Source organism: Drosophila simulans, chromosome 3R (assembly GCF_016746395.2).
Source record: "Drosophila simulans strain w501 chromosome 3R, Prin_Dsim_3.1, whole genome shotgun sequence".
Classification (NCBI taxonomy): Eukaryota; Metazoa; Arthropoda; class Insecta; order Diptera; family Drosophilidae; genus Drosophila; species Drosophila simulans.
Window position 1 is genome coordinate 7,058,430 of NC_052523.2, and position 26,539 is coordinate 7,084,968.

The 26,539-nt window shown below is 43.5% G+C and overlaps 7 protein-coding genes across 9 annotated transcripts; 4 read left to right on the plus strand and 3 right to left on the minus strand.

The window, feature by feature from the left end:
* Positions 1-19: 19 nt before the first annotated feature.
* Positions 20-2,526, plus strand: LOC6727480 (BRCA1-associated protein). The gene is made up of 6 exons (XM_016176421.3): positions 20-159; positions 389-442; positions 506-854; positions 917-1,087; positions 1,145-1,936; positions 1,998-2,526. The coding sequence occupies exons 1-6, from the start codon at positions 144-146 to the stop codon at positions 2,290-2,292; spliced, it is 1,677 nt and encodes a 558-aa protein (XP_016034069.2). The 5' UTR covers positions 20-143; the 3' UTR covers positions 2,293-2,526.
* Positions 2,478-3,601, minus strand: LOC6727481. The gene has a single exon (XM_002102825.4). The coding sequence runs from the start codon at positions 3,513-3,515 to the stop codon at positions 2,634-2,636; it is 882 nt and encodes a 293-aa protein (XP_002102861.1). The 5' UTR covers positions 3,516-3,601; the 3' UTR covers positions 2,478-2,633.
* Positions 3,602-9,997: 6,396 nt separating this feature from the next.
* Positions 9,998-16,499, minus strand: LOC6727482 (zinc finger protein squeeze). The gene is made up of 3 exons (XM_016175571.2): positions 15,771-16,499; positions 12,215-12,766; positions 9,998-11,990 (listed from the first exon to the last, which is right to left on the minus strand). The coding sequence occupies exons 2-3, from the start codon at positions 12,575-12,577 to the stop codon at positions 10,749-10,751; spliced, it is 1,605 nt and encodes a 534-aa protein (XP_016034071.1). The 5' UTR covers positions 12,578-12,766; positions 15,771-16,499; the 3' UTR covers positions 9,998-10,748.
* Positions 16,500-18,205: 1,706 nt separating this feature from the next.
* Positions 18,206-20,399, plus strand: LOC6727483 (28S rRNA (cytosine-C(5))-methyltransferase). The gene is made up of 4 exons (XM_016176423.3): positions 18,206-18,393; positions 18,465-18,714; positions 19,282-19,779; positions 19,834-20,399. Exons 1-4 carry the CDS (start codon positions 18,271-18,273, stop codon positions 20,262-20,264), a joined length of 1,302 nt encoding a protein of 433 aa, XP_016034072.1. The 5' UTR covers positions 18,206-18,270; the 3' UTR covers positions 20,265-20,399.
* LOC27207651 lies at positions 18,714-19,251 on the plus strand. The gene has a single exon (XM_039294520.1). It carries the CDS (start codon positions 18,754-18,756, stop codon positions 19,153-19,155), a length of 402 nt encoding a protein of 133 aa, XP_039150454.1. The 5' UTR covers positions 18,714-18,753; the 3' UTR covers positions 19,156-19,251.
* Positions 20,400-20,465: 66 nt separating the features above from the next.
* On the plus strand, positions 20,466-26,410 carry LOC6727484 (mitochondrial import inner membrane translocase subunit TIM44). 2 transcript variants are annotated; one of them, XM_016176424.3, is made up of 4 exons: positions 20,466-20,861; positions 23,986-24,066; positions 24,130-24,667; positions 24,735-26,410. In XM_016176424.3, the coding sequence occupies exons 1-4, from the start codon at positions 20,652-20,654 to the stop codon at positions 25,397-25,399; spliced, it is 1,494 nt and encodes a 497-aa protein (XP_016034074.1). In that variant the 5' UTR covers positions 20,466-20,651; the 3' UTR covers positions 25,400-26,410. The 2 variants fall into 2 exon arrangements, with proteins under 2 accessions (XP_016034074.1, XP_016034075.1); XM_016176425.3 differs by lacking the exon at positions 20,466-20,861 and adding an exon at positions 23,524-23,873.
* On the minus strand, positions 20,511-23,279 carry LOC6727485 (protein nanos). 2 transcript variants are annotated; one of them, XM_002102829.4, is made up of 4 exons: positions 22,961-23,276; positions 22,516-22,903; positions 21,478-21,944; positions 20,511-21,405 (listed from the first exon to the last, which is right to left on the minus strand). In XM_002102829.4, exons 1-4 carry the CDS (start codon positions 22,997-22,999, stop codon positions 21,142-21,144), a joined length of 1,158 nt encoding a protein of 385 aa, XP_002102865.1. In that variant the 5' UTR covers positions 23,000-23,276; the 3' UTR covers positions 20,511-21,141. The 2 variants fall into 2 exon arrangements, with proteins under 2 accessions (XP_002102865.1, XP_016034076.1); XM_016175570.3 differs by having other exon boundaries at positions 22,516-23,279.
* Positions 26,411-26,539: the final 129 nt, after the last annotated feature.

Here is a 26,539-nt window from a genome sequence, read left to right on the forward strand (position 1 = left end):
CACTGTTCCACAGGAAATCACTTCTATAATATTGGCTCCATATTACCTATCATTTCATACGAGAAAAAATATACATTTTCTGTACTGGCGATGAAAGTCTGCTAAAACGAACCCGAAAGTAAAATTTTATATTTTGAATTCCGATGGACTTGAATCCTGGTACGTTACAATCAGTGTTGGTAAGCATTATCGATAAGCGATTGTTGAACTTATCTCTTTTGTCACGAGCAATCGATGTCAATCGGCTGTTCACTCTGCGCGAACTAGTTCACATAGAAAAACAACAAACTCATTTCGCACACAGTAAAATAGAAAATTACACTTTAAACCGTCTTTAGGCTTATTTTTTATATAAAAACTAATGAAAATTATGCCCGTGTCATGCTAGAAAACATTTCGCTGTGTGTGATCAAGATCGAAACGGATTTGGATCCCAGTGCAGGTAAAATTCAATGCAGTACGATAGCTTCGGACAAAGGAAGTTCATTTCTTTATTTTCGAGCAGATTCTGAGGGAGCTGTGTCCGCCGAACATCCAACCAATCCTCGAGTGCTCAAGGAGCGGGAACGCGACCGCGGACTTCGCCAATCCCGCGAAATCATCATCGAAACGTACACAAACCAGCGTTGGAAGCGGGAATTGAGTGAACCCAGACAGCAGGAGATGAACTGGGTAGCCGCCGTGCAGCATGTGAACAGCCCCTCGGCGGGCAGCTCCCGGGAGATAACTCCTCGGAGCGGCGATGATGGCCAGGCGGGAGCCAGCACTTCCAACTTCCCCCAGGAGATAGGATACTTCTCCGGCAATCCCATCGTCGAGGTGACCAAAGGTCTTATCCATCTCTACAAGAAGAAGTGGGTTTACGCCACTCTCTGCTACTAAATATTTCACTCACCATTATTTTTGTATGTTTTAGCGAACGCAAGGCCATCAAGGAAGCTCCGTCTAACCAACTCTGCCTGCTGGCCGTGCCAGCCACTCTTAACTGCCACGATCTGCTGAACTTTATTGCCCCCTGTCATGCGGAGATCAAACACATCCAGATTGTCCGAGACGGCAGCCCCAATCAGTTCATGGTGCTTCTAGAGTATGTGGATATTTAAAGATTCACGGATATTTACTAATATAATCACCCTTTTTTTAGGTTTCGCTCGAATGAATCCGCTTTGGAGTTCTACAAGTCCTACAATGGCAGTACCTACAACTCACTGGAACCGGACTCGCTGTGCCACGCGGTCTGGGTATCAGAGGTGGAGAGGAGCGAGAATGGAGCACCACCAATGGGACACACCGAGCTACCCACCTGTCCGGTGTGCCTGGAGCGCATGGACGAGAGCGTGGATGGAGTGTTGACCATATTGTGCAACCACGCCTTTCACGCCAGCTGCCTGATGAAGTGGGGTGACTCCACCTGTCCGGTGTGCCGCCATGTTCAAACTCCTGGACTGGTCGAGGATTCCGTGTGCATGGAATGCGAGGGCACCGATTCCTTGTGGATCTGCCTGATCTGTGGACATGTGGGCTGTGGACGCTACCAAGGAGGCCATGCTGCTGCACACTACCGGGCAACAAATCACACCTTCGCCATGCAGTTGGGCACCTCAAGCGTATGGGACTATGCCGGTGACAACTTTGTGCATCGCCTATTTCAAAACAAGTCCGACGGCAAGCTGGTGGCATCGCAAACCGAGAAAGATGAGCGCGAGGAAAAGATCGACTCCATGCAGATGGAGTTCACCTACCTGCTGACCTCGCAGCTGGACACACAGCGGAAGTATTATGAGGAGCGGATGGAACGGCTTGAGCAGGAGTGGCAGAACCACAAGGCGACTGCCATCGAAGCCAAAACAGAAGTCACCGAGCTTCAACAGCTTCAGCAGACCATGCAGAAAGAGAAGGTCAACCTGGAGCGCAAGTTGGCCCAGCACACAGCTAAGTAAGAAATCAATGCACTTCGCAGTTGTTAATGAATATTAACCAATATCGTGCTCTTTTAGGCTAAAGGATGTGCAGAAGCAGCTGAACGAAGAGCGTGAGTTGTCCAAGGCACTGCAGACCAACCAGAGCTCCTGGCACGGCAAATACAAGCTCTTGGAACAGCAGTACAACGAGTTCAAGCAAACCCACGACGCCGAGGTGACCGACTTAAAGGAACAGCTGCGCGACATTATGTTCTTCTTGGACAATCAGCAAAAGATGGCCAACTCCGAGCTAGCGGGTGCCTCCATTACAGGCATTGGAGAAAAGGAGCCGGATCCCAACAGCCGCCGCGGTAATCGTCGCAAGAAATAAATTATAGCCACCATACGTCTTTATATTCAAGCTGCATTATTTACCCGATCTTAGATGGCTATGCAAACCGAGTATTTAAGGTTTATAACAGCTCTATATGTGATTTCCTTTGTATAACGAAAGCCTAAGGATTAAATATAACTAGTGTATGTTTACTACTACTCTTAAACACATAGAAACCCATATGTCCGAAATGTATTGCGTGTTTATTTTGAATTAATAAAATGTTTGGAGGAAGCCGCTTTTTAATTCATAATTTCCGCTGGTGGCAATAAATTCTGTGTACTTGGTTTGCCAATTTAAAGTTATTATTCGAATACAAGCGTGGATTAATAATGATATCATTCAGGCTTTGGACAATTGTCCTCGCAATTGAATGTGGGGTCCGAAAGCTCCTGGGGTTGCACTGCTGGATCTGCTTGGAAAATCATGAGCTTCTCCTTCATTTCCTGCTCGTTCCGATCAAGATTCATGAGATAGGCAGCAATGAAGGCGCGTGGATCCTGCGGCGAATGAATGTGCAGCTGGGCGAAGGCCCTGACCAGGACGTCGCCCATCTGCTCCTTGATCTCGCCAGCCATTGCATCCACGGCCTCCAGGTTCTTGCTCTTGGGCATCCAGTCGTAATTCTTGAAGCAGCAGCACTCGCAGTAGGTCTTCGGATCGGATTCCTTGAGCAGCTTGAAGAAGGGCAGCAGCTCCGCCTCGCAGCTCTTCAGCTTGGCCACCTCCCGCACGAAGCGCTTATGCAGCTCGCACACCTCCTTTCCGCATGCCCGGATGACCTCCGCATCCTGGGAGAGTGTCGCCGTCCGCTTTATGTAGTCCACCGTGTTCTCGTGGAATGACTTGAACTTGCACTTCTCCTCGTTGTAGGCGTACAGGCACTGGCGGGCATAGATGATGATGTTGTCCCGCCGCTTTCGAATCTCCTCACATCGCTGCGTGAAGTGCGCATTCACCTCTTCCAGGCTATTGATCCGCTGGGCGAACTTCGTCACATCCTCGGTGCTCTCGCAAACCACCTTGCCCTTCTTCTCGTGCCCGCACTTCTGGTTCGCCTTGTTAATCTTGGCCAGCTCCGCCTTTAGCTCTAGATTAAGATTCCGCAGCTCCGTGTTCAAGCGCTTCACATCGTTGTCGTTGCAGATCAGCGCCTGGAGCATCTCGTGCAGGCAGTTCTTGTGCGGATTGGGCAGCTCATCGGGGCAGCCGGCCAACATTTTTAAGGATTAATTGGGTAGAATACTCTCACAAAAAATAGATGTACAATATATGTCTATGTGAATCTTTACTCTTGAACTGTTGGAGAATTTTCAAGCAGTTAACTGGGATTTTAGTTTAGTTTTGTTTTCCAATAACTTAATACAGTATAGAAATATTACAATATTGCTTAAATTATGCGTTGTTGCATTTGGCTAAAAAATTTTAATTTTGTATTGGCTAAAAAAAATCGTAATTCTTCGTTATATTGATTCTTTGTTTGAATATATGTAGTTTTATAACCGAATAACAGTTTTAATTGCATAATAAAAGTGCATCATAAAATGTAAAATTACTTAATCGCTGCCAAATTGATTGGTTCTTATCTACAAATATATATACATATATAAGATTTATCAGTACGCTGAATTACAAATTCCCAAAAAGTCTGACCAATTCCAACCGGTTTGACTAGAAACCGAATATTCACTTAAATTGCGTACCGACAGCAACAAAAACGAATAAAGAAGGCAAATAAAAATGAAATTTATTTGGCAGTGAACAAAGACAGCAAAAATAAATAAAATACATTTCCTAATGGTCTCCCCCCAAAACAATCCCCAATCCCCCAAACCCTTCCCCTTTCTCCCCAAAACGATTCCACTTTTGGTTCGTCTACAATTGGCACACGATCAATCATTATGTCTCTTCTAACGCAAATTTATCTAAACGAAAGGTAGGGTATTCTGCATTCATTGATACCCTCTGGGATTAGTTTGTAACAGTTATATAAATAGCTACTATATTTTGGTACAGGGTATGCTCGTTGTCGCATACCAAAAGGAACTACTTGCACAACTCCCACTAATGGACAATCGAAAAGCTTTCGAAAATTTAGTTTTGGCACAAGTCAACCTGTTTGCAGATAAGGAGAACATGCAAAAGGTAAGGGGAATCGACCTTTGACCGTCTTGTACCTGTAACTTAACTTAACTTAATTAAACTGTAACTTAATTAATTTCTCGCCAACAAAGCCCAACATGAAGAAAACAATGATTGGAGCTTGCGAAATTTTGATTTCAGCGTTTGAATAAATTTTGCATAATTTTCGGTTTCTTTAAGAATGTGATGGATATTATTTTGTTTAAACCGTGAAGGGTATAATTTGATTGATTTTCGATTTGATTTGATTTGATTGGAATATTCAACGGGTTAGTTCATTTCGTTTTAAATTTGTTGCATAAGGCAAACGCAGTTAATCTTAAACTTTTGGATTTAAAAAAAGTAATTTTTAACTTGCGTCAGATCATTAATTAACCATTGTATAGTTGGTCTTAAAATGCAAAATAAAAATGCATTTAACTATTTGTATGCTTTATGAATCGAAAGGTTACCGAACCCTTTTCGGTTCAAACAGCTGCTTGATCAATTTTTCATTTGCCATCGGGTACTAAATTATAATAATTAGAATTATAGATCGCGACTAATGAGCAAATATTGACTGAGGAACTCGCCCAAGGCGTTTCAAATGGGCGAATACAAAGAACGAGAATGCAAAGGAGAGATAAACAAATAACGGAAGGACCACAGATGTGAAGAAAAGGACGACCGATCAAAAGGATGTGCCAGGATGGCAGGACGGATCTCGGGGTGGGTCCCTCCTCCTTATCCTCTTCCCATTTGCATAGAAAAGTGACCCAGTTCGCTAAGGATGCTGATACTTCAGAGCTCGCAGGACTTCCTAATGCGCAGGACTCTGAAAAATGACGTGAAAAAAAATGTATTTAAATAATTTACGTATTTTTCTATTCGAAAGCACAACGGTTTTTTTCGTTTCTACCTCTTTTTTTTTGCGGAGAATAAATGAAAAATGATGTTTGACCCTGCGAGTCCTGCGAGACGCACCCTTCTCCTGCTCCTCGATCACGTATGCAAATGCGGGGCCATGTCCTGGGATAGGATCAGCGCTTCAACCCTTTGAGGACAACTGGCGGCGTCCGATCCGCGAACGTGTTGTGCATAAATTAAGGCATCCTTGCGTCCTTTTGTCCTGGCACCCTTGGTGCTTCGGCAAGGAAACGCTTCCGCATGGAAATGAGGCAAAAAAAGCCGGATTTTTTTCACCTCCTTGTCTTCTGGCGTCTGCGTCTTTGTGCGAGTCCTTCATCCTTGATCGTCACCCTGAACGCAGCGTGTCTTTCAGCCTTGTGGGTAACCTGGCAGGGAGAACACAAAAAATCGTGAGAAAATTTCCAGCGCCAAATATTCAAATTAGGTAACCAAATGCCGCCCGTTGCATACTTTTTTGGACGGTTTCTTTTTTTTTTTTTTGAGTCCGCACCCAAAAGGACGTGAAGAAAAAAATCATCAGGATGCATGCTCATCCTTGCAGCCCCTATTGTATTGGGCGCATCAATTTTTTAACCCATTTTTTTGTTCAGTTTCCCAAATTTTTTATGCTTGACTACCGAAAAAAGTCGTTTATAATTGGAGTTCAGCTTTTTTGCCTCCTTTTTTTCATTCCTATTTTGAATACGCATATCCTGCGTGACAAGTTTTTTGCTTCGTTTTGGTGAAAAGGATCTTAAAATCTTGTTACTGTAGTTTTTTATCCGTTTTTTTAGTACCTATTTCCAGGTTTTTTTTCCACTTTGATAAAAAGGCGGCGCGGAAATGTTAATTAAATAAATGTTACTGCGTCATTTTAGGGCAAAATCCTGTTTCCAATTTAATGTCTTTCAATTGCGCAGTTAATTTTTGTTTTTTGTCTTTTGATTGAAACCGCCTTTTTTCACAATTTTAACACGTGTTGGATGTCAAGGATTTGAATTGTAAATTGTAAATGCTAGAGGAAAAAAAATTGGGGTATTGTTGAGTAATTGTAAACAACGTTAAGTGTTTGATTCTCCTTTTTGGAAAAAAAAAGATATCCTGGGAACGCGATTTTTTAACTGAGTTTAAGCAAAAAGCGAAAATCATGGGAAAATAAAAATGTTGTGACAATGGAAAAAATTAATTTACAATCACAGCGTTGTGCATTTTTTTTATTAAAATCTTTTCAAATTGTAAATAAACAGCAAACTAAAAAGCATTAATGAAAATTGTTTTATCGTGCATCTCCCCATCAATATAAACCCCTTTTTTTCATTAAAAAAAGGAGTGAAAAGGGCATTAAATGCGTGAAAATGTAAAACCTTTATCCAACATCTGTTAGATTGGTATCATAAATGACTTCTTTTGGGGAAAAGGAAACGCATTATAAATAAAGTTTATAGATCGTATTTCAAATGCCAGGGCACACTATTAATATTATGCTATTTAAATACTCATATATCACAAACTAAACCATTTAATTAAAAGGCCTCAAACCTTTTATTTTTTTGCAATATGCCAATATTCGCTCAAGGATCTCAATTACATAACAATAGATATGATAAGGGAAAATCAATCCAAACACGGGCCCACCACAAACCTCAACAATAGGAGCAGAGTGTGCCCTCCAGTTCCAGTGTGCGAATATATATATGATATGATATGAACTCGGGTGAAAGGGTGCCAATATGGCAATAAGAATAGCTAACGAAAATCGCATCAAATTTCACAATATCGCACCTTATTAGAATCGAACAATACCGCGTATCACAATGCCAACCAAATTGGCAAGGAGCTGGGGCAAAAGGCCAGAATGCAAATGCCGCAGGAACAAGAAGTTATGGGAAAAACATACACACCTTCCATTCTCTTCGATCCCGAGCTAATCGGTGGAGTGTATCCGCATATTGTGCGCATTGTTTAATAATTTCATAAATAGTTTATCCCAAAGAATCGCTGAATGCCGATCGAGGCGACTAAATGCCATTCGCGAACGGGTTATGAGAGAGAGAAAAGCGAATCCTTTTCTTATGCTAAAATGAGGTCCTTCGCTGGGGTGAAAGGTTTTCCTTTCGCGGATCCCCGGATGTTTTGTTTTGTGCGCAACCCCTGATGATCGCATCCTATCTCCTTTCAGTTAGGGTAACTGGTGTGTGTGTGTGTTTTGATTTCTGGGTCTGGAGTTTAGAAACCATAAATCTATTGATGCCTTTGATGACGCCTTTCTGCTGCACCGAAATGATCTCTTGGCATTGAAAACCCATAGACAATATTCAATTGCCAGTCGTTTGCATAATGCCCTGCCCAAAAACAAAAAAAAACTGATAAATTGATTGCACTGCACTGGGAGAAAAAGCGAAAGGGGAATTTATAATGGCTCAAGCCAAATGGAATGAAGCTATCTTTTGATATCAATCAATTGCTTGGGATTTCTCTAATGCAGATGGTATAATACTTATGCTAATGCTGTAAGCCTTCAAACTAGTTTTAATTAGATGAAAATTCTGCTTAAAATTCAGTTTTTTAACTTAATATCAACTAAAGATATGGATTATATTTAAGATCTCTTACGCTTGCTTTTCTCAAACTGACTTATTTTTATAATCAGATAGTAGTTCCTTAAAAGATAAATAGTCGTTTTAAGTACTGTGAAATTCAATTTGATATGCCAGCAGAAGCTATCCACGTTTTTTAGTGATCACGCTGGGAAAGTTTCCTTGTGCCCCAGACAGATGGCATCATCGCAAGGATGAGTCCTAACTGCTGGCGGGCACTGCATTCTAATTATCATATCGATCAAGCTGCAAGTAAGAGTGACAGTCCCAGGCCCAAGGATCCCGTGGCTCTACCGAAGATCCTCTGCCACATTTATTTTTTTTCTCATAGTTAGCATAACAAAGCGCCTGATGAGACGCACAACGGACGGAGCCGTGATGATTTCAGCACCCAGAGACAAGACAGGATCAAGGACAAGGAGCTGAGGAGCCACCCCGAAGATCGAGCAGCGGGACAATAACCACCAAAGAATCGCCTCATCATTAGTGCATCTATAATAATGCGCATTGATATGCTAATCGAATGGAGGAGAAACTTCAATGCCTCACTGCTTTTGTGATCGATGACGATGGCTGGCAGAAATCAAATCATTTATCAATTAAATTATTGGCAAACATTGCGTTGCAGAGCCCTCGAAGCGAAAAGGGTTCGATGTGCTAAAAACTTTGCCCCTTCAACTCATTTTTTGCATTGTGTGGCCTCTTTGTTAAGCATTTTGCAAAACTGCCAAATGATCGATTATATCGGGTATCGGGAATCCTTTGTCCGCGTCCTTTGTCCTTTGCGGTGTGTTTGGCAACTCTGCTTTGATGATTTGTTGGTTTATTGTCAGCGATCCTTGTTTGGCCCTCAAGAGCATAATTTTCCCTATTCGCCAAAGGATCGTGCCCAATATTCGCACAATCCTTGCCAAAGGACAACGATCTGTGTTGACAAAAGGACAATTGCCCGAAATCCTTTTTAGGGAGTTCACAACTCTATCAGCTTCATTGTCGTTGCCCTAACTCTTTGTGGGTGTCTATTCTGCACTCACACAATCCCCTTTGTTTGGCCAATTTTATGAGCTATTTAGTAGAGTTTATGTTTATTTCGTTTTTATTTGCGGCATGAAAAGATCATAAAAAGAAGTTTCTTTTCTTTTTTTTGTGTGTGTTTAACACAATTTGCTGCTATTTATAATTCCATTCAAACGCTTCGTTCAGCAAAAAGACGGAGGCAAACAGAAAATAAACATAAAAAAAGAGAAATAAAATATAATAAAGAAAAAAAAGCACCTGTTAACAACTTAAACTGGTTTCGTGTGGGATTTCTTAATTTATTGTTTTATTAATTAGCTATGAAATTCGTTGTCTTAACCCTTATATATAGGTACACTTCACAGATATTCATGGACTGCGTGAAGTTCCTTTGTCTTTCATAAAAAACATCAATGTACTAATCCGTCAATCTTCAATCTTTTGGATCTTCATAATTTCATCACCTGCCATCTCAACTTATCAGAGAATTGTTGATCTACTAGTTTCCTAAGTACTTGGCCGTTTTGAAGTTACAAATCGTGAGTGCTGAAGAAGACTTCGATGAACTAGTTTTATATCAGGTATGAAAAACCCATATGAAATACCCAGAAACTGAATGCGAATCAAGTCAGATGAATCATTGCCATTAATCTCCGAATCGATCAGCCGAAAATCCAAGACTCAATCAGTCATCAATCATTATTCGGCTATTTCGATGAAGATTCTTCGTTTGAGGGGTACCTTTTTGCGAGGGTTGAGACCCCCTAAACTACGCCACTGTCACATTCTTAAGCCGAACGAACAGCAGCTGCGAGTGAGAGAAATTTTAAGACAAACTTCGGATACGATCGTAGCCACACATTTCCCTGTGGATACACAGACTCAGATTATATGGGGTGAACATAAATCTCTTATGTCGCCTCGGGCACAAAGGTGTTCTTCTTAAGGTCGCTAAGCGGATTAGGTTGCATTTTTCTGGATCGTTGCATTAATTCGATCCGCTTTGATTCGCTAATGAAAATGCAAATCCTGAGGAAAGTTTGATACACCACAGCAAATACTTTTATAAATAGTTACAATCTTTATTGGTTGAATTGTACATGCATTTTCAAATCTATTTCTCTTTCAGCTGGCCTAAGAAGTAGAAAATGTCCTTACTCCACTAGTTAGTTGATAAATTAGAAATATCTAGCGTCCTAGATATATGTTGATACGTTTAAATGTACAGCACAATTTACATACATCTATGTACACTATAATATATATAAATATATCATTATAATAATAATATAATTAGGTTTATCGCTGTACTTTGTACTGCTCCTAGTTGAAAATAAAACTGTGAACTATTTAAAATCGACTTATTTATATAGTTCAAGGTTTTAATTTAAATATTTCTTATAGATATCTAAAAGTGGGCATAAATATCGTATTTAAAATCCTGAGTTGATCTAGATATTACATATTACTTTCATATGGCAGTTGGAAATAGCACAGAAGCTATAGGATTGCAGTTGATTTTCTTATGGGTTTTGGGCAGTGATGGAGTTGATTTTCACCAAATCGTATACAAGTTTTATGATGAATTTGGAAGTTGGAAGGATGCTTAAGAGAAACCAGTCACAATCCCAGCTCCTACGCCACTGCCAACTGGAAACTATGAGTAACTTATTTTACTTTCAGTGTTTCAATTGGTATGGATTCAAAGAGCATAAAATACCACGCTCTTGTATCCATACCAACTTAAACGTTGATCCTAAGCTAATGTCATCGTTGCTGCCTCTTTTGGCCCCGACCTGGCGGCCTGTACTATTGCGCCTTTTCTTTGGCGGCATTGACAGCGCTCAGGCCCAAGGTGAGATGATCGCTAGCGATGAGGCCCGCAGCTCCTGGCTGATGGGCATAGTTCCGGATCTGGTGAAGCGAGATGAGCTGTGTGGGAAACGCCGCTGCTGCTGCCGCCGCATTCTGCTGATACAGATAGGCGGCGGCGGATCCTGGCGGACCACGATGCTGTTGAAGATGTGGCGGTGGAGCCACTGTCGCCGACAGTGGAGTAAAGGCCGAGTTTCCAGGCGATGGCTGGTGCTGCGCTTGTTGTTGCTGCTGGGCCTGCTGCTGTTGCTGCTGCTGCTGCTGAAGGTGATGTTGTGGTGTGGACTGGCGCAGGACGAGATCCTCGCCCGCGGCCTCCTCGTGGGGACTGTGCGAATGCCCCGGCGTGTCCGCCAATCGCTGATGATGCAGCAGTTCCTGCTGCTGTTGCTGATGCTGCTGCTGCAGGGTGGCAAAGTTGCCATACGGCTGACCGCCGGCCTGCGGCAACTGCTGCTGAATGGCTTCCGCCAGCGAAGCCGCCGCACTGTCTGCGCCCATTTTGGCCCAATACGCCGCATTCACATCGTTCATGGCCTGGCGCTGCAGATTCAAGCCGATTCCGCTAGCCGGTACGTGCTGCTGGTGGGCAGCCACCTGGGTCGTGTGCCGATGCTGCTGCTTCTCCGCCTTCTCTGCGTGCTTCTGCAGATGTTTCTGAAGGTAGGTCTCTTGCGTGTACGACTTGCCACACAAATTGCAGATGTGCGTCTTCAGGTGCTTGGAGTCCTTGTGCTTGGGAATGTGCTCCAGCAGGGTCATCTCGTCGCTGAAGCACTTGTAGCAGGAGTTGCACTTGAACGGCTTGTCGGTCTGATGGCAACGCGAGTGTGACTGCAGATTGGATAGCTGCGAGAAGGCCTTCGGGCATCCGGCGTGCCGGCATTTGTACGGTTTGTCACCCGTATGCGTACGGATGTGCTGCTGCAGGTGCGACAACTGCGTGAACTTGCGCTGACAGATCTCGCAGCGGTACGGCTTGATCCCCAGGTGGATACGCGTGTGCTGCGACAGGTACGAGGAGTTGGCAAAGGACTTGCTGCACGAGCCGCACTTGTAGGGCTTGGCCTGATCGCCGTCTCCCCGGCGGCTTTCCTCCTCAGGCGAGGATCCGTTGCTGCCACTGCCGCTGGCGCTGCTCATCTGCTGACGCGGCGGCGATCGATTCGGGTCGTACTGAAAGTACATAGAAGGTTTTAAGGGTATAGTTTAGTATCTAAGAGATGAATGGGTATATCTTTGATATGCTATTACAGATTAATCATATGAATCCATATCCAGGCATACTTGTATATGAGGTATACTTTTTGCATAACAATATGATAAGGATATTGTGTGATATTTGTGTAAAGAGATGATATGATATTTTAGCAAGATCCTGTATTGGAATATGTGATTACCTTCTGTTCCTGCTGCTCGTGGGGAGTTGGCGGCGAGTTGGGCGCACTGTAGCTGACCTTCAGCTGCGGCGGGTGCTGCTGCTGCTGCTGCTGTGGGTGGTGCAGATGCTGCTGCTGCTGCTGCTGGTCGGGATGTGGCTGCTGTTCCATGATCATTTGCTGTTGGTGCTGCACCAGGCCGTTCTTCAGCGAGTAGTCCAGTCGCTCAGCGACATTCTGCCGGAATTCGCTAATGTTGAAGGGCTTGTAGTCGTGGACCAGTTGGGCGGTGGTCAGGTGACCCAGCGAACGCAGCTGATCGATGGAGCGGTGCAGATAATCGCCGCTGGGGACGCCGTTCGGCGCCGTCGGCAGTTCGGCCATAAGCGGCGTCTGGTGGCCGCCAAGGGTCAGCGGGCGGTAGGCGATGGTGCGGGCGTCCAGTTTGGGGGCGTGGTCAGCGTCGAAACGATCCTATGCGGTACTGGCTACTGGAATATAGCTGCGGTCTTCGTCGCCGGGAAGTCGACACTTCACTGGCGGCGGGCTTACACAACTCGGCGCGTTTTTGTGCTGAAAGTACAGAAATATTGTAATTCTTGAATCCACAAATTTGTGCCCAGTCGGCACAAGTGCTTAAACTACTTTTCGATTCCGCCACTTGGCCGCTCCACTCCCCGCCGTTGGGTACATTAATTTCTGCACATTAACATAAATATGCATGAATTAATTAATTGTTTGTGAATTAAACGTGCTGCGCGCAGAAGGTACTGACTGAAAGCACAACTGCTGCAACCCAGTAAAAAGTTGCCAATGGGGCGCAAAAAGCGTAGAGAATTAATAACAATGCCGGGCAAAAAAGAGTTAGTCAACGGAAAAAGTCACAAGATAAACAAAAAAGGCGCTTGCGGCCAGAAATTGTTGGTGACAACCACCAGATGGAAAGCGAAATGGAATCGCATTCTGGCCCGAAGAACCAAAATCGCGGTTACTCTGTGGGCAGGTGACGATGGGCTGGCAAAAAAAAAAAAAAAAAAGCGAAAAAGGCAAAAAAACGTCAGGGGCGCCAACGGAACGTGTCAACAACCTCGAGAACTGAATGCAACTACATCTTTGCCACTTTTTAGGGCCTGCAACTGGGTTTCCAATGGACCACTGATGTTCTTGGGCTGTAAACCCAAAATTAATTGGTTAAAATGTGGGATTTCCAGACAACAGTAAAAAACACATGAAAAGAATGTGTTCCATAGTAATATAAAGTTAAAGTTAAAAAGTAATAATAAGATTTTACTTTAAATTACGTCAAAATGGACAATTTTCCTAGAATATAATATCTCTTTAAGAAATTGTTGCTCGTTGAATCAAAACGGAAGCGTATTTGAAAGGAATACGTAGAGATAAAATTAAATGATAAAATTAACGGCGTTTAAATATTTCAGCTGGATGAATAATTGATAATTCGCTGAATAACAATGCGTCGCAATTATTATTATACATTAAATGCGTTGTTTTAAAAATATTTAAAAATTTTAGTGCACTAATGCAAACATACGAACAATTTGAAATTTGACAAATACAAATGTTTATAGTACCATTTCCACTAAACAGGCAAAAGTCATTACTCAAAACGAATTGATAATCATGGGCATTAATCTTCACTAGAAAATGTCAATATTAGACTCCGATTTGCAAAAGGGATTCAATTTTAGCTTGCAACTAATTTTAAAGCTCTGAAATATTTATAATGGTAGATACAATATATAGTTTTAAATACTTTGATACAATATATAGTTTTAAAATCCAAGCACTCCATAATAATGTATTTAAACAAGATTGGTTTATGTACATAACGCAGTATAAATAAATAATTGCAAGTAAATCGCAAATTAAGGTCTTGTGAAATGGAAACTCTATTTTGAGCGCGAATTTGAATACGACCTTTTGGTCGGGTGGGTGTTGACGTCAGAGGTAAATTCAATTTTTGGTTTTTGGCTTTTTTTTTTTTTGTTTTGCCTGGTCAAAATAACCGGTTCTGCTTTTGTTGTTTTTGTTGTTGTTGGTAATGCTGACGTTGGACAATTGAACAGCATGGCAGCAGGAATTCAGGGTAGGAGGAACGAGAGGGGGAGGGTGGAAATGTAATGCAGAAAATAAAAGGACGCGCCACTCGCTTGTTGCGCACATTTAGAGCGAGACGGGGCGACAAGCAAACAATTGTTTGCCGAACAAACATTTGCAATATGAAATAAGCGAAAGTGGCGAGCAACATAAAACAGAAGCCGGAATCGTAATCGTGTAACAACAGATCCAGAAACACGGAATATTGCCCGCTCAACATAATAAATGCAAATGGGGAAATGGGGGATAAATAAACGCAATCGGTCAGGCCCCAAAAATACAACAAAAAAAGAAGAAAACCCCAAAAAAGAAAAACACGAGAAAGAGAAGCCCGAAAAGCGTATAAATAAAATGGTATACACAAAAAACCTACACACAAAAAACGAATCAACGAAAATTAATTGAGCGCGAGCAGCTGAAAACAAAAGAGAGCAAAGAGCGAGCATAAACAAACGAACGAGCGAGCGGACAACAACAACAATACCAACAACAACAGCGCAACAACCGCAATCGGACTGCTCTCTCACTCTCTTTTGTTGGGGGCGACATGTGTGCGAAAAAAGAAGCGAATATTTGATGAGTACGAAAAAAGTGGAAGATAAAAAGACGTCGACACACAAACACGAATGAAAAAAAAAACCGCCACCAAATGAATGGGAACGAGCATAAAAAGTCAAACAAGCGACAAAACGAATGGTCAAGTAGTGCGGCACGACTGCAAAACGCTTTTCAAATTATTCTGGTTTAATTATTTGTTGACAGTCGCCGCATTCGGCTTACTAATGTTTGGAGTTTAAAGGTTTTGACTTATTCCCCGAATAGCGAAGATTCGAAATAAGGAAATAATAAGTTTTTGACCAGTGGGACACTGGGCAAACACTTGAAAATTGTGATATTATTTATTTTGAAATAAAATAGGATATAGAGTCTTAACAAATTCAGATAAATGGTAAAACAATTGCTTTATATAAGTTTTTACATTAGGAAAGTTTGAGGTTAGAAATAAATTACTATTTAGATTAATATTATTTTTTCTGAACCAATGTATGTATAAGGGATTTATTTAGAAAGCGTATTATTCTGGAATATCTGATAACTGTATTTGCTATTGTATGATTTATCGAAGAAAGCTGTAAATCTTTATTGAGTTGTTCAACATTCCTCTATCAAAAATATCGGTGATAGCACATATTAAACTGCTATATTATGTTTTAACATTATATCCTTTAAATTGAAATGTGTAAAAAAGTAAAAGTTTTCTCATTTAAAAAAAAAACAAAAACCTCTTTAAAGCCATGCGAATAAGTATTTCTTGGGGATCTTTTAAAAATCTTACAATAACAAAGAATACGACCACTGTGCGTGAGCGCGGGAAAGAGAAACAAACACCGCAATCGCAAGTGTGTTTGACCAATAAGGCAAATAAATACAACATGCTCGTGCGGCGCAAAGTACTTACCAATTTGAAAGTGCCTTTTGTGTTCCGGCGTTCGGGTCTCGGATGCAGTCGCGGCCCCCTTTTTTATGTTTGTGGGCCAACTTTTGTTGATATTTTGGAGCACGTGTTCGCCGACTGATTGTGGGTGGGAGCCCGCCTGGTAGCTTGCCTGTTTCGCACACTGACACACTCACACACACTGCCGCAGGTAATTTGTTTGTGGTCTGCGGCACTCTATTTTCGTACTTTTGTTTGTTTTTGGGCACCCCCCGCGATTGATTTATTTAGCGAAAATTAGCGAATTTAGTGGGATTTGCGTAGTTTGCTACGTTCTGCTTTGCCGTCGGGCCTCTCTTTCGCACACAGAAGAGACTCTCGAGTGGCAACAAGAAAAAATGGCCGCGCACGCCAAAAATACACACACTCATACACACCAACGCACTCACACGGCAAGCTTATGTTTTTTTTTTTGTTTTTTCTGCACTTGTGCTTTTTTGCCCTTCTTGTATCGGACTCCCGAAATTTTACTTTTTTCGGCGGCCAACAACGATTAATTGCAATTACAACGAGCACGTTGCGGGGGGGCGTGGAGCTGGAGCAGTTGGGGGCGTAAGCTCCGCTCTTCGGTTGTTTACGTCGCGGCAAACGCAAAAAACACCAACAGAAGCAGCAGAACAGGAGGAGCTAGAATAACTGTTCGTGTTCACGACCGTCGAAAAACTGACTGAAAAAAATCACAGCGAAGAGCGTCTTTTTTCAGAAGTTGTTTTTCGCTCTCATCTCTCTCCGCACACACCACACACACTAGTGTAAAGGCTTGTTTATGTTTTTTATGTGTGCGCTCTCTCTCTCTCGCGCTCTTTTTTGTTCCCGGCGCCACCGAGTTTTTTTCGGTTTCGGGGAGGAGGCGTGCTCTTTTTTTCGAATACCGAATTTAATTGGGCCAAATTCTGGCGAGAGAAAAACAAAAAGACATTTAATAACCCTGCATCCTTACGCAGTGCCATTGCCCTGACTTTTGGCGGTGTTTTCTATTTTTGGAAATTTTAAAATACAATTTAAGCTTTAAGCGAATCTAGGAATCTAGGATAGTGGTACTTACTATTTCCAAGTTGATGAGCCTGGTGAGCATAAGGCCATGATGCACATCACCCGGAACTGCTATATTAAAAATTCCATGCTAATCCTCTATGCCACTGGATCTTCGGCTATGAGCTGTTGCACTTTGTTGCCACTTTATAACTAATACATATATTATTATTATTTATTATATAAAATCAATGTTATTGTAACGATATTATTTTGTGGGCTGAAATCATACAAATACAATTGTATTGTATAAATATAAACATACAATAAAACTGCTGAAAAACGAAATGCAGATATTATATATTCGTTATACATTATATAATATTATCAATAATAGAAATATGCCTTGAAGATGTAATTTAGTCGTTCTAAGTTAAAGAATTTTAAAGTTCCGGATTGTAAAAATTATTTTATAACTAGTCATAACTTGCAAGTTCTTCTTTTACAAAAACAAACATTTTTTGTTCTGTACCCCAGAAATATTTCATAATTCACATTTTCTACATTAAGTGCTGCTCCAAACAAAAAAAAGTAGGCCTTTAAAAGAACAAACAAATAAAATTTAAGTTAATATTAACTTATGTACATATATTTGAGCTTAAGAAGCAGTCGAAATGATTTTAGTAGTTTATTGAAGTTTAGTGGGTTAAGATGAGGTGAGTTCCGCTGTGAACCACAGAGGACTGAAATGAATATTCCCGGATGCCTTCTTCATTTCCGCCAGCGATTAAGATCTGCAAAGTGACAGTGTTGTAGATATGTAGATACAATTTTAATAACTAAAAAGCAAGTGCGAGTATCTACCGATTCATTAACATAGATAACAGTCAAACTGAAACCGTTTTTAAGCCATCAGGTTGTACACCAACCTGGGCAGCCAAGGACAAGGAAGTGTCCATAAGTCTGGAGAGCAGAAGACGCAGCACAGAAGTGCACAAAACAAATGACAAGCAAGAAACCAATTAGAAAAATCTTGGTTAAATACCAATTTACCGATTTATGCACGATATACAAAAGCATATTTTAAATTTTGCTAAACATTTAAGAACGCGCACACTTAGACATTTTGAACTTCAGCTTTATCGCGCCAAAGTTTTTAACCAGAAATAATTTCTTGTGTTGGCAATGCTGGAAATACGAGTAATTTTTGCTCGCAACGTATGGCCACACTGCCAATTTATTTGTATATTTGATACTTTGTATGTAAATATATTGGATAGAACATATATGTTTTGTAGTTATCGTTGGCAAAAATGAGCAAACGTTTTCATTAATTGGAGGTATTTTCAAGACATGAATCATAACATCCTTCGTTTCAAACGCCACGGGTTTATCTCCAGCCCTGACATTCGATAAGCACATATCGATAACGTCGTGATTGGGGTTGCCCCTACTCTAGCGCAAACAACACACACACGTGCACGTGACGACAATGAGTAAAAAACCGCATTCCGTAAAAGTTCCCACCCAATACAGGGCGACTGCCAAGATTTTGAAGGCGGCATTGGAGCAGCAGAAGTGCATCAAGACCCTGATATTCGCGGAGAAGCATGCAGTAAGTGGATAGGACCTCTCGTCCGCACATCAAGCCAATATGCGTATAACTTTTCTCTCTCGCACTTGTAGCGTACACGCTCTTTGCATACGGTGCTGAAAAAATTTAGCGAAAATCGTGTGGCGGTGGAAAAGGCCATCGAGGAGACAGGACTGCTCAGGGACAATCCCAGCTTTGATCCCAGTTTGGCCAAGATTCTAGTCACCGAACTGCTGTTTGCCAGGAAGGAGCTAAACGGCGAAAGCAAACCCGTGCAAACGGTGCGAAGTTACAAGGATCGCTTGCTGAATTCCATCGGAGATTTCGGGGTGCAGCGGAAAGGCAGGTTATCCCAACGATTACCAGTATTAGCCGGCTGAGATGGGCAAGAAGAACAGGAAACAACAGCAGGTCGATGTGGTGGCATCAGCTGCCACTGATGATTCCCCGGCTGTCATTGATTCTCCCGCGGAGCATCATACGCAGCCGGAGGACACCAGTGCGGAGGTCTTCCTCTGGCTGCTGGCCTACAGTGTGCTCATGTTCACGCTGCCCTTCTTGGGCTTCTATGGCGTCCGCAGCTGGCTGCAGGAGTCCTTCCCCCATCTGGACCTCTTCACGGTCAACTGTTGGTCAGTTCTCACGGCTGTTGTGGTTGTTAACCTAGTGGTGGCCATGTATGTATTAAAGGCTTTCCGCGAGAAGCCTCCACCACCCCTGGAACCCGTGCAGCAGGATGAGGAGGAAGAGCCGGAAGCTGCGGAGCCAAAGAAGGACCAGTAACTCAAGTGCTGCCAGCCAAGTCCAGATCATTTCGATCGTTTAAAGGACCAGTAACGACTCCTTACAACTCTTAATAAATCTTACTTTGGCAAAATATTGAACTCGTCTTTTTGTTTGCCCACACAGAACCCAATCCTCGATATGTGCGCATCAACACAAATCTATACAGTTTGGCGGAGGCCTTGGAGTACCTGTATAGCGAGGACTGGCGGCGCAAGGAGCTGCCTGCGGATGCCAGCTATGCGGACTTTCTGACTGCCATCAAATCGCTGGAGGAGGACGAGTTCATGACCGATCTGCACGTGGAGGGTGTGCTCATTTTCCCTCCCAAGTGGTCCAACTATTGGGTCAGGCATCCGTTGGTGCACGGCAAGAGGTTTATACTGCAGAACAAGGCCACCTGCTTGGCCGCCGAGCTACTTGCTCCGCCGACTGGGGCCACTGTGCTGGATATGTGCGCAGCTCCCGGTATGAAGACAATGCACATATGCAACGTGATGCAGAACAAGGGATGCATCTACGCCGTGGAGCAGGACTACAAACGCTATAATACGCTGTGCGACATTACCGAGGAGGCTGGTTGCGCTATTGTAAAACCCATTTTTTCAGACGCCTTGGACCTAAGTGAGTTTTATATTTATATATTTCACAATGAATATTAATACGTTTAAATTGCAGCACCCGAACGCTTTGCGGACGTAGAGTACATCCTGGTGGACCCCAGTTGCTCGGGCAGCGGAATGCAAAACCGCATGACCGTGTGCGACGAGCCGAAGGACGACAGGCGGCTGCAGAAGCTGCAGGGATTGCAAATAAAGATCCTGTCGCACGCGATGAGCTCCTTTCCGAACGTCAAACGCATTGCCTACTGCACGTGCTCGCTGTGGAAGGAGGAAAACGAGCAGGTGGTGCAGCGCTGTCTTCAGCTAAATCCATCCTACAAGCTGCTCAGCTGCAAGAAGGCCTTGCGCAACAAGTGGCACAATGTGGGCGACACGGACTACCCCAATATTGGCAAGAACGTCCTGTATTGCTTGCCGGAAAGTGATCTTACCGATGGCATCTTCCTGGCCCTTTTCGAGAAACGCCGCGAAGGCGAAGTGGATTAGTTGTTTCAAACGCAAGAAGCACAATTGTTTTCTTAAATTGTAACCATTATCTTTATTTGGCACTTGAGCCATTGAATTTTTCATCTTCAGAATATGTGTACACCTTTTTTAAAAAAAATAAAAAATTATATAATATGTTGGCGGTTGTTTCATGTGTGAAAAATTGATCAATGGTAAACAAAATTGAATAAATATATAACATATATATATATAGATATGTGTGTTGGAATGAATACTTGCGATACATGTAATAAAAATCCTTTTCGCTTATATTTATCGAAAAGTGCGGAATGTCAAAATTTAAAATGTTACAATGAATGTGTAGCCGACGACGAAAGTGTTCCTTGCTATTTCCTTTAGCAAGATTTAAATTTAGATTAAATTCTAATGATACGATTGACAATTCGAAATTCAAAGTGTTCTTTTTCAAAATTTAGTAAAGATTGTATATCAATTGTAGATATATCGAAATTTTTCGGCCGCAAACGATCATTTTACGAAATGAGGGCGACCAGTTGCAGATCAATTCCATTCATCAACTTTCGGATTGTAAGATATCCCTATCGGCCACGACGATTAAACAAGTATTACGATATTGTAAGTCTTCTATAACATAATTAGTTTCCCTTTCACAGAAACAGACATAAATTCTTGAATTATTGACTTGGATATGAGTGATCGTTCGTTGTCTATACTATTAGAACTATAGGCACGAGATAACGCTCTAAAACTCTATAAAATCGAACGCGCCAGGCGCTATTTAAACGTACTGTCTATCTGGTTAACCCAGCTTTGATCGGAATGCGTATATATATTTCTTGTTATATAAACGCTGCAAAAGCTGCCAGAGCCTCTGCTCCAGCTGGATTCGCCCTCTCTAAACCTTCATCTGTTGCTTGTAGTAGCTGCTCTTGGCTAGGCGGAACGATTCCGCCTTGATCGCATCCTCCATGGTGATGATCGGCTTCTTGGGGCAGTACTTAATCGTGTGCGCCGAGTCCCCAGATGCCCCGCAGATGGGGCACACGTAGGTGCGTAGTTTGGGGCACAGCACTCGATTAAAGTTATCTCGCACTGAGTGGCTATTGATTACCGCCTCTGGTTCGTTGTTATTCTCACAAAAGACGCAGTGGCGGCTGATCTGTTGGGGAACAAGATAACAAATATAGTTTGCACGTTTTAATTCTCCGAATCCTGGATCAGATCCACTCACCTCTTTAGCCTTGCTGTTGTATCGCTTGTACACCTTGTTGTTGTTATTACTGTTACTGGGATTAGAAGCTCCGCGCAGCTGTTCAGCCTGCACGGGAAATCCCAGACCCATTCCAACGCCGAGATTGGTGGACACAGTGGCCGATGCTTGGGCCTGCAATCCCATTGTATTGGAAGCGGCTGGCACATACGACATGTTTCGCCACACGTTGTTCAGATGCTCGCGGTAGTTGTTCAGCCAGTGGGTGGCGAGTGGCATGGGCATTAAGTTGCCGCCATTGACCTGCAGCTGGGCAGGATTGCGGCCCAGTGGCAGGTGCAGCCCCTGCTGTTGCTGATGCTGCTGCTGCGGTTGCGTCTGCGCCTGTGGCAGAGCACTCCCGTAGGACATGCGACCGGGATCATCGCTGGCATAGCCGTTGGTCGCGAAGTCCTGCATCACATCCTGCATCGAGCCAGCCACATTTTCTGCGAATAGCAAGCTTTTCATTACCTTTTCCAGATCGATCTTTGTTTAGTATTCGCGTTTCAATTGCATTTCAGAAATGTAATAGCAAATACGGATTAGTTTTTGCAGAAAAGAAAAAACAGGAACAAACCAGAAAAAGCTGAGATCTTCTGGAAAATATAAGACGCAAAATGGCTTTCCGAAGTAAAAAAAAAAAAAAGGGAATAGCGAAAATGCTAAGGTCAATGGCCGAAAAGTCAGAGGCGCTCGAAAAACCTCTTGAAGGGGATACAATTGTTACGCAAATAGATATTTCAAAGCACATACAACATAGTAAGAAACATAAAGCGTCATAAAAAATATACTACAATAAATTGCGAAAATCTGATATCTGCAGCAATTATTAATTTACAAAATTTTTAAGTAAACACTTCTGTTTTGCTCTGTGCTTTCGTTCCCCTTTTAACTAAGCCCATGGCCATTGACTTTGGCATAACTGTACTTGTTCAGATAGTCATCTCGCTCTCGCGCATTGTTTTTGGCTATTCCGTTTTAAACGACGCCATATCGCTATTCGCCATTTCTTCTTACCTGCTGCGCCCGTCGTCACCTGCGCAAAGATTTTCAAGGATCGCGCAATCTCGTCCGTTTGCTGGTGACTCGCACTAGCCGCTGCCGCTGATGCAGCCAGCGCCAATTGGTGCTGCGCCATGGCTAGTTGTTGCTGCTGCTGGAGCAGCAAGTGGTAGTGGTACTGTCGCTGCAGAAGGATCGAATTGGCGGTGGCTGCGTTGTTGTCGGCCAGGAAAGAAAAGTGCGTCGACTGCGCAGACGTCGACGGGTCAGGGGTCACCGGCGTAATGGGGGTGCTGGGCGGACTCAAAGCGACCGACGAGTTGACCCCACTGGTGTCCAAGTACAAGTCCTGCAGGCCCAGCATGTTGAGTCCTCCTCTGGCGTGAAAAGCAGAAAAGTTGTCCTGCAATTGGAAAATCTTTCCAGTCAGAGTCAACGAGGGGGGATTTGCAACACTTACTGCTGCTGCGCCACTGCCTTCCAAGTTGCTGCGGAACATGGCGAAAGTCCGGGTCGAAAGTTACCGTTATCGCGCACTCTACTTTCCACAAATCCTCACCCAAAAACCAAGCACAGTTTATTTAACTGAAGTATTCGCGATACTTCTTTATCTAATAATAATGTACATCTAACTAAACTCGCTTCTGGGTTAAAATCGTGACGCGGAGGCAAAAAAAAAAAACCGTATGTCCCTTAGACAACTTGAAACAACTGCACACCGTACAGCACAACCTCGGCACAATTCCTGGAATTTTGTGGTAAAGCTACGCGCCAACTAACGGTTCTTGCCTAGAGGTGGCATAATGTAGATTTTCAGATAAATTTTTTATAATAAGTCGATATCGATATTTTTAAGAAAAGTAAAAGTGAAAAGTTAAACTTAATTTTAGAAAACAATTTATTAGAAATTTAGTAGTGTGCTAAATTATGTTTACTTGCTAAGAATATGTGCCACTATTTAGAAGCTGGACACCGCGAAATGGAAACGTGTACTACAACACAGCAACAAAGCTTGAGTTATCAACTAAAAATACGAAAACATCTCCCAAAACTAAGCACCAACACGCGCCGCTCGCCGTCACAACACAATCACTGCACACCACCATTCGAATTTCGCGCACTGTGACAACATCACATGATATCGGCGCGGGAACATCGGATTATCGACAAAACGAACTATCGCACGAGCCACCGCCGGCGAAGAGCGCTCGTTTTGCAACACCGGCGCGCGCTGAACGAAGAGAACAGCTGACTGCTTGATACGTGCGTGTTTCGCGGCAGGAATTACATAAAGTTTAGAGCCTCTGACGCCAGACTCCCGAACTTTCTCTCCGATCAAACTACCTGCGAACGGTCACCTAATCCCCACCATGGTAGGTTACCTCTGATCCCGGTCATCACTGGCGTTCGCGCACATCCGTCCTTACATGTGCATATTTCGAGGTTAAAAAGGGGGAAACATTCAATGATTTTTTCTCCTTGCAGTACAGAATAGCTGCCCTTGCGCGGGATCGCGCCTGTCTCTTCACGTGCCAGCAGGCCTCGCAGAACCTGCAGCAGCAGCAGGTTAGAGTTTGGCTTATACAACCCCATGGCGCAACCGGTCTAAGTCATGACTTTACTCCGCAGCCCCGCTTTTATAGTGCGCCAGGTCGCAGGGCCGGCTTCTTCTCGCAGTTCTTCGACAACATGAAGGCGGAGATGGATAAGAACAAGGAGATCAAGGACAATATCCGAAAGTTCCGTGAGGAGGCCCAGAAGCTAGAAGAATCGGACGCCCTGAAGTCAGCGCGGCAAAAGTTTAACATCGTCGAATCCGAGGCGCAAAAGTCGTCTAGCATGCTGAAGGAGCAGCTGGGCGCCATCAAGGAGCGTGTAGGTGATGTTCTAGAGGACGCCAGCAAATCCGATCTGGCCAAAAAGGTTACCGAGGAGCTCTCGAAGAAGGCTAGGGGGGTCAGCGACACGATCTCGGACACCAGTGGCAAGCTGGGCCAGACCAGCGCTTTCCAAGCCATCTCTAACACGACGACGACCATCAAAAAGGAGATGGACAGCGCAAGCATAGAGAATCGTGTCTATCGTGCTCCTGCCCAGTTGCGCAAGCGCGTCCAGCTCGACATGAGCGATAGCGATCGCGTTGTGGAGCCCAACACGGAAGCCACTGGTGAGTCTTCATCTTTTCCCTTCAATAAGATCAAAGGTCATTGCCATAATTTAATCTTATTTTGCAGGTATGGAGCTGCACAAGGACTCCAAGTTCTACGAGTCGTGGGAGAACTTCAAGAACAACAATACCTACGTGAACAAGGTGCTTGACTGGAAGGTTAAATACGACGAGTCTGAGAACCCTGTGATCCGTGCCTCCCGCCTGCTGACCGACAAAGTGTCCGACGTCATGGGCGGACTCTTTTCAAAGACGGAGCTTTCGGAAACGATGACGGAGCTGGTGAAAATCGATCCGAGCTTTGATCAGAAGGATTTCCTCCGCGATTGCGAAACGGACATCATTCCAAATATTCTGGAATCGATTGTCCGTGGCGACCTGGAGATTCTGAAGGACTGGTGCTTTGAGAGCACTTTCAATATTATCGCAAATCCCATTAAGGAGGCTAAGAAGGCTGGCCTGTACCTGGACTCCAAGATCCTCGACATCGAGAACATTGAATTGGCAATGGGCAAGGTCATGGAGCAGGGCCCGGTACTGATCATCACGTTCCAAGCCCAGCAGATCATGTGCGTGCGGGACCAGAAGAGTCAGGTCGTCGAGGGCGATCCGGAGAAGGTGATGCGGGTGCACTACGTCTGGGTGCTGTGCCGCGACCGCAACGAACTCAACCCCAAGGCTGCCTGGCGGCTGATGGAGCTGTCCGCCAACAGCTCAGAGCAATTTGTTTAGCGCGCTGCCACGCCTTTCTTTTTTACCGAGCCGTTTAAGTTTCCCTCATTTTCTCATCCAAAAAACAAACGAAAAGATTACTGGACACTGAGCATTGACGACGAACTGACCACGAACTCGACCCGCAGGAATCTATCAAGTGTGTACAAAGGTTTCGCTTTCGATTGCTTTGAAAGTTTTGTCCGCCACTAGTCAACTGCGTCCGCCCGGCAGGGGCTGCTGGTCGGTCCCGTGAACGATTCCCCCACGAATTCCGGGCACAGCAGACTGCCGGCTCCGGCGCGGCTCATCCCCCAAAATGACGCCCCGGTTGGCCGTTCCTTGCGGCCACGCCCCCCGCCGGCCCACTTCCGGCTAGCACGGAAGCAGTGTTCGGTGCGGGGATTGGCCGTCGGGATCGTGGTTCCTCCGCTGGTGTCCTGGCCAAATCTATAATGTTGAAGCTTAAAGTGCAACCGCCGGTGTATAAGGCGTATAAGTAGTGACCATAAGCAAATTGTTGAGTGTAGTTGAGTTTAGGTATTTTAAGGCCCCAACCCCTCCTGACAACCCCCCACCCCCCCTACCACACCCCTTCTCTTGTAAATATGGAATTCGCTCGGGGCAGCTTGGGCATCGTAAATTGACTGTACACACAGAATCCAAAGAGTTGTATGTACGTACACAGCGAGCGCCACTCAGAATGTCTAGAAAAATAAAAATACTTCAATATTTTTACATGTACCACTTAAGCAGCTGGCGAATTCTTGAGAAATAAGTGTTATCTTACCTTACCCTAATCACAGACATCCAAGTTTATGGTTGCCCAATGGATCGGGCATCCGTAAGCGCCACTTGCTACTAAGTGGGCGAAATAAAAAATCCAATACTTTTACATAATCCATTTTTAGAACATGGAATGCTTTATTTTAAATTCACCTTGATTAATGAGTAGCACGAGTACTATACACTTGCTGTTTTGAGGGAGAAAATAGTTTGTTGCTCAAATAAAAATGTTTGAAAATACCTAAATAGTCATTGTTTTTTATACATGTGATTCATATATCTCAAAAATTTAAAAAATATTTTGATGTTTGTAGACAAAAATAGTGATTATAAATATGAAATTATAATTATTTGATGAATAATTAGCATTAAACA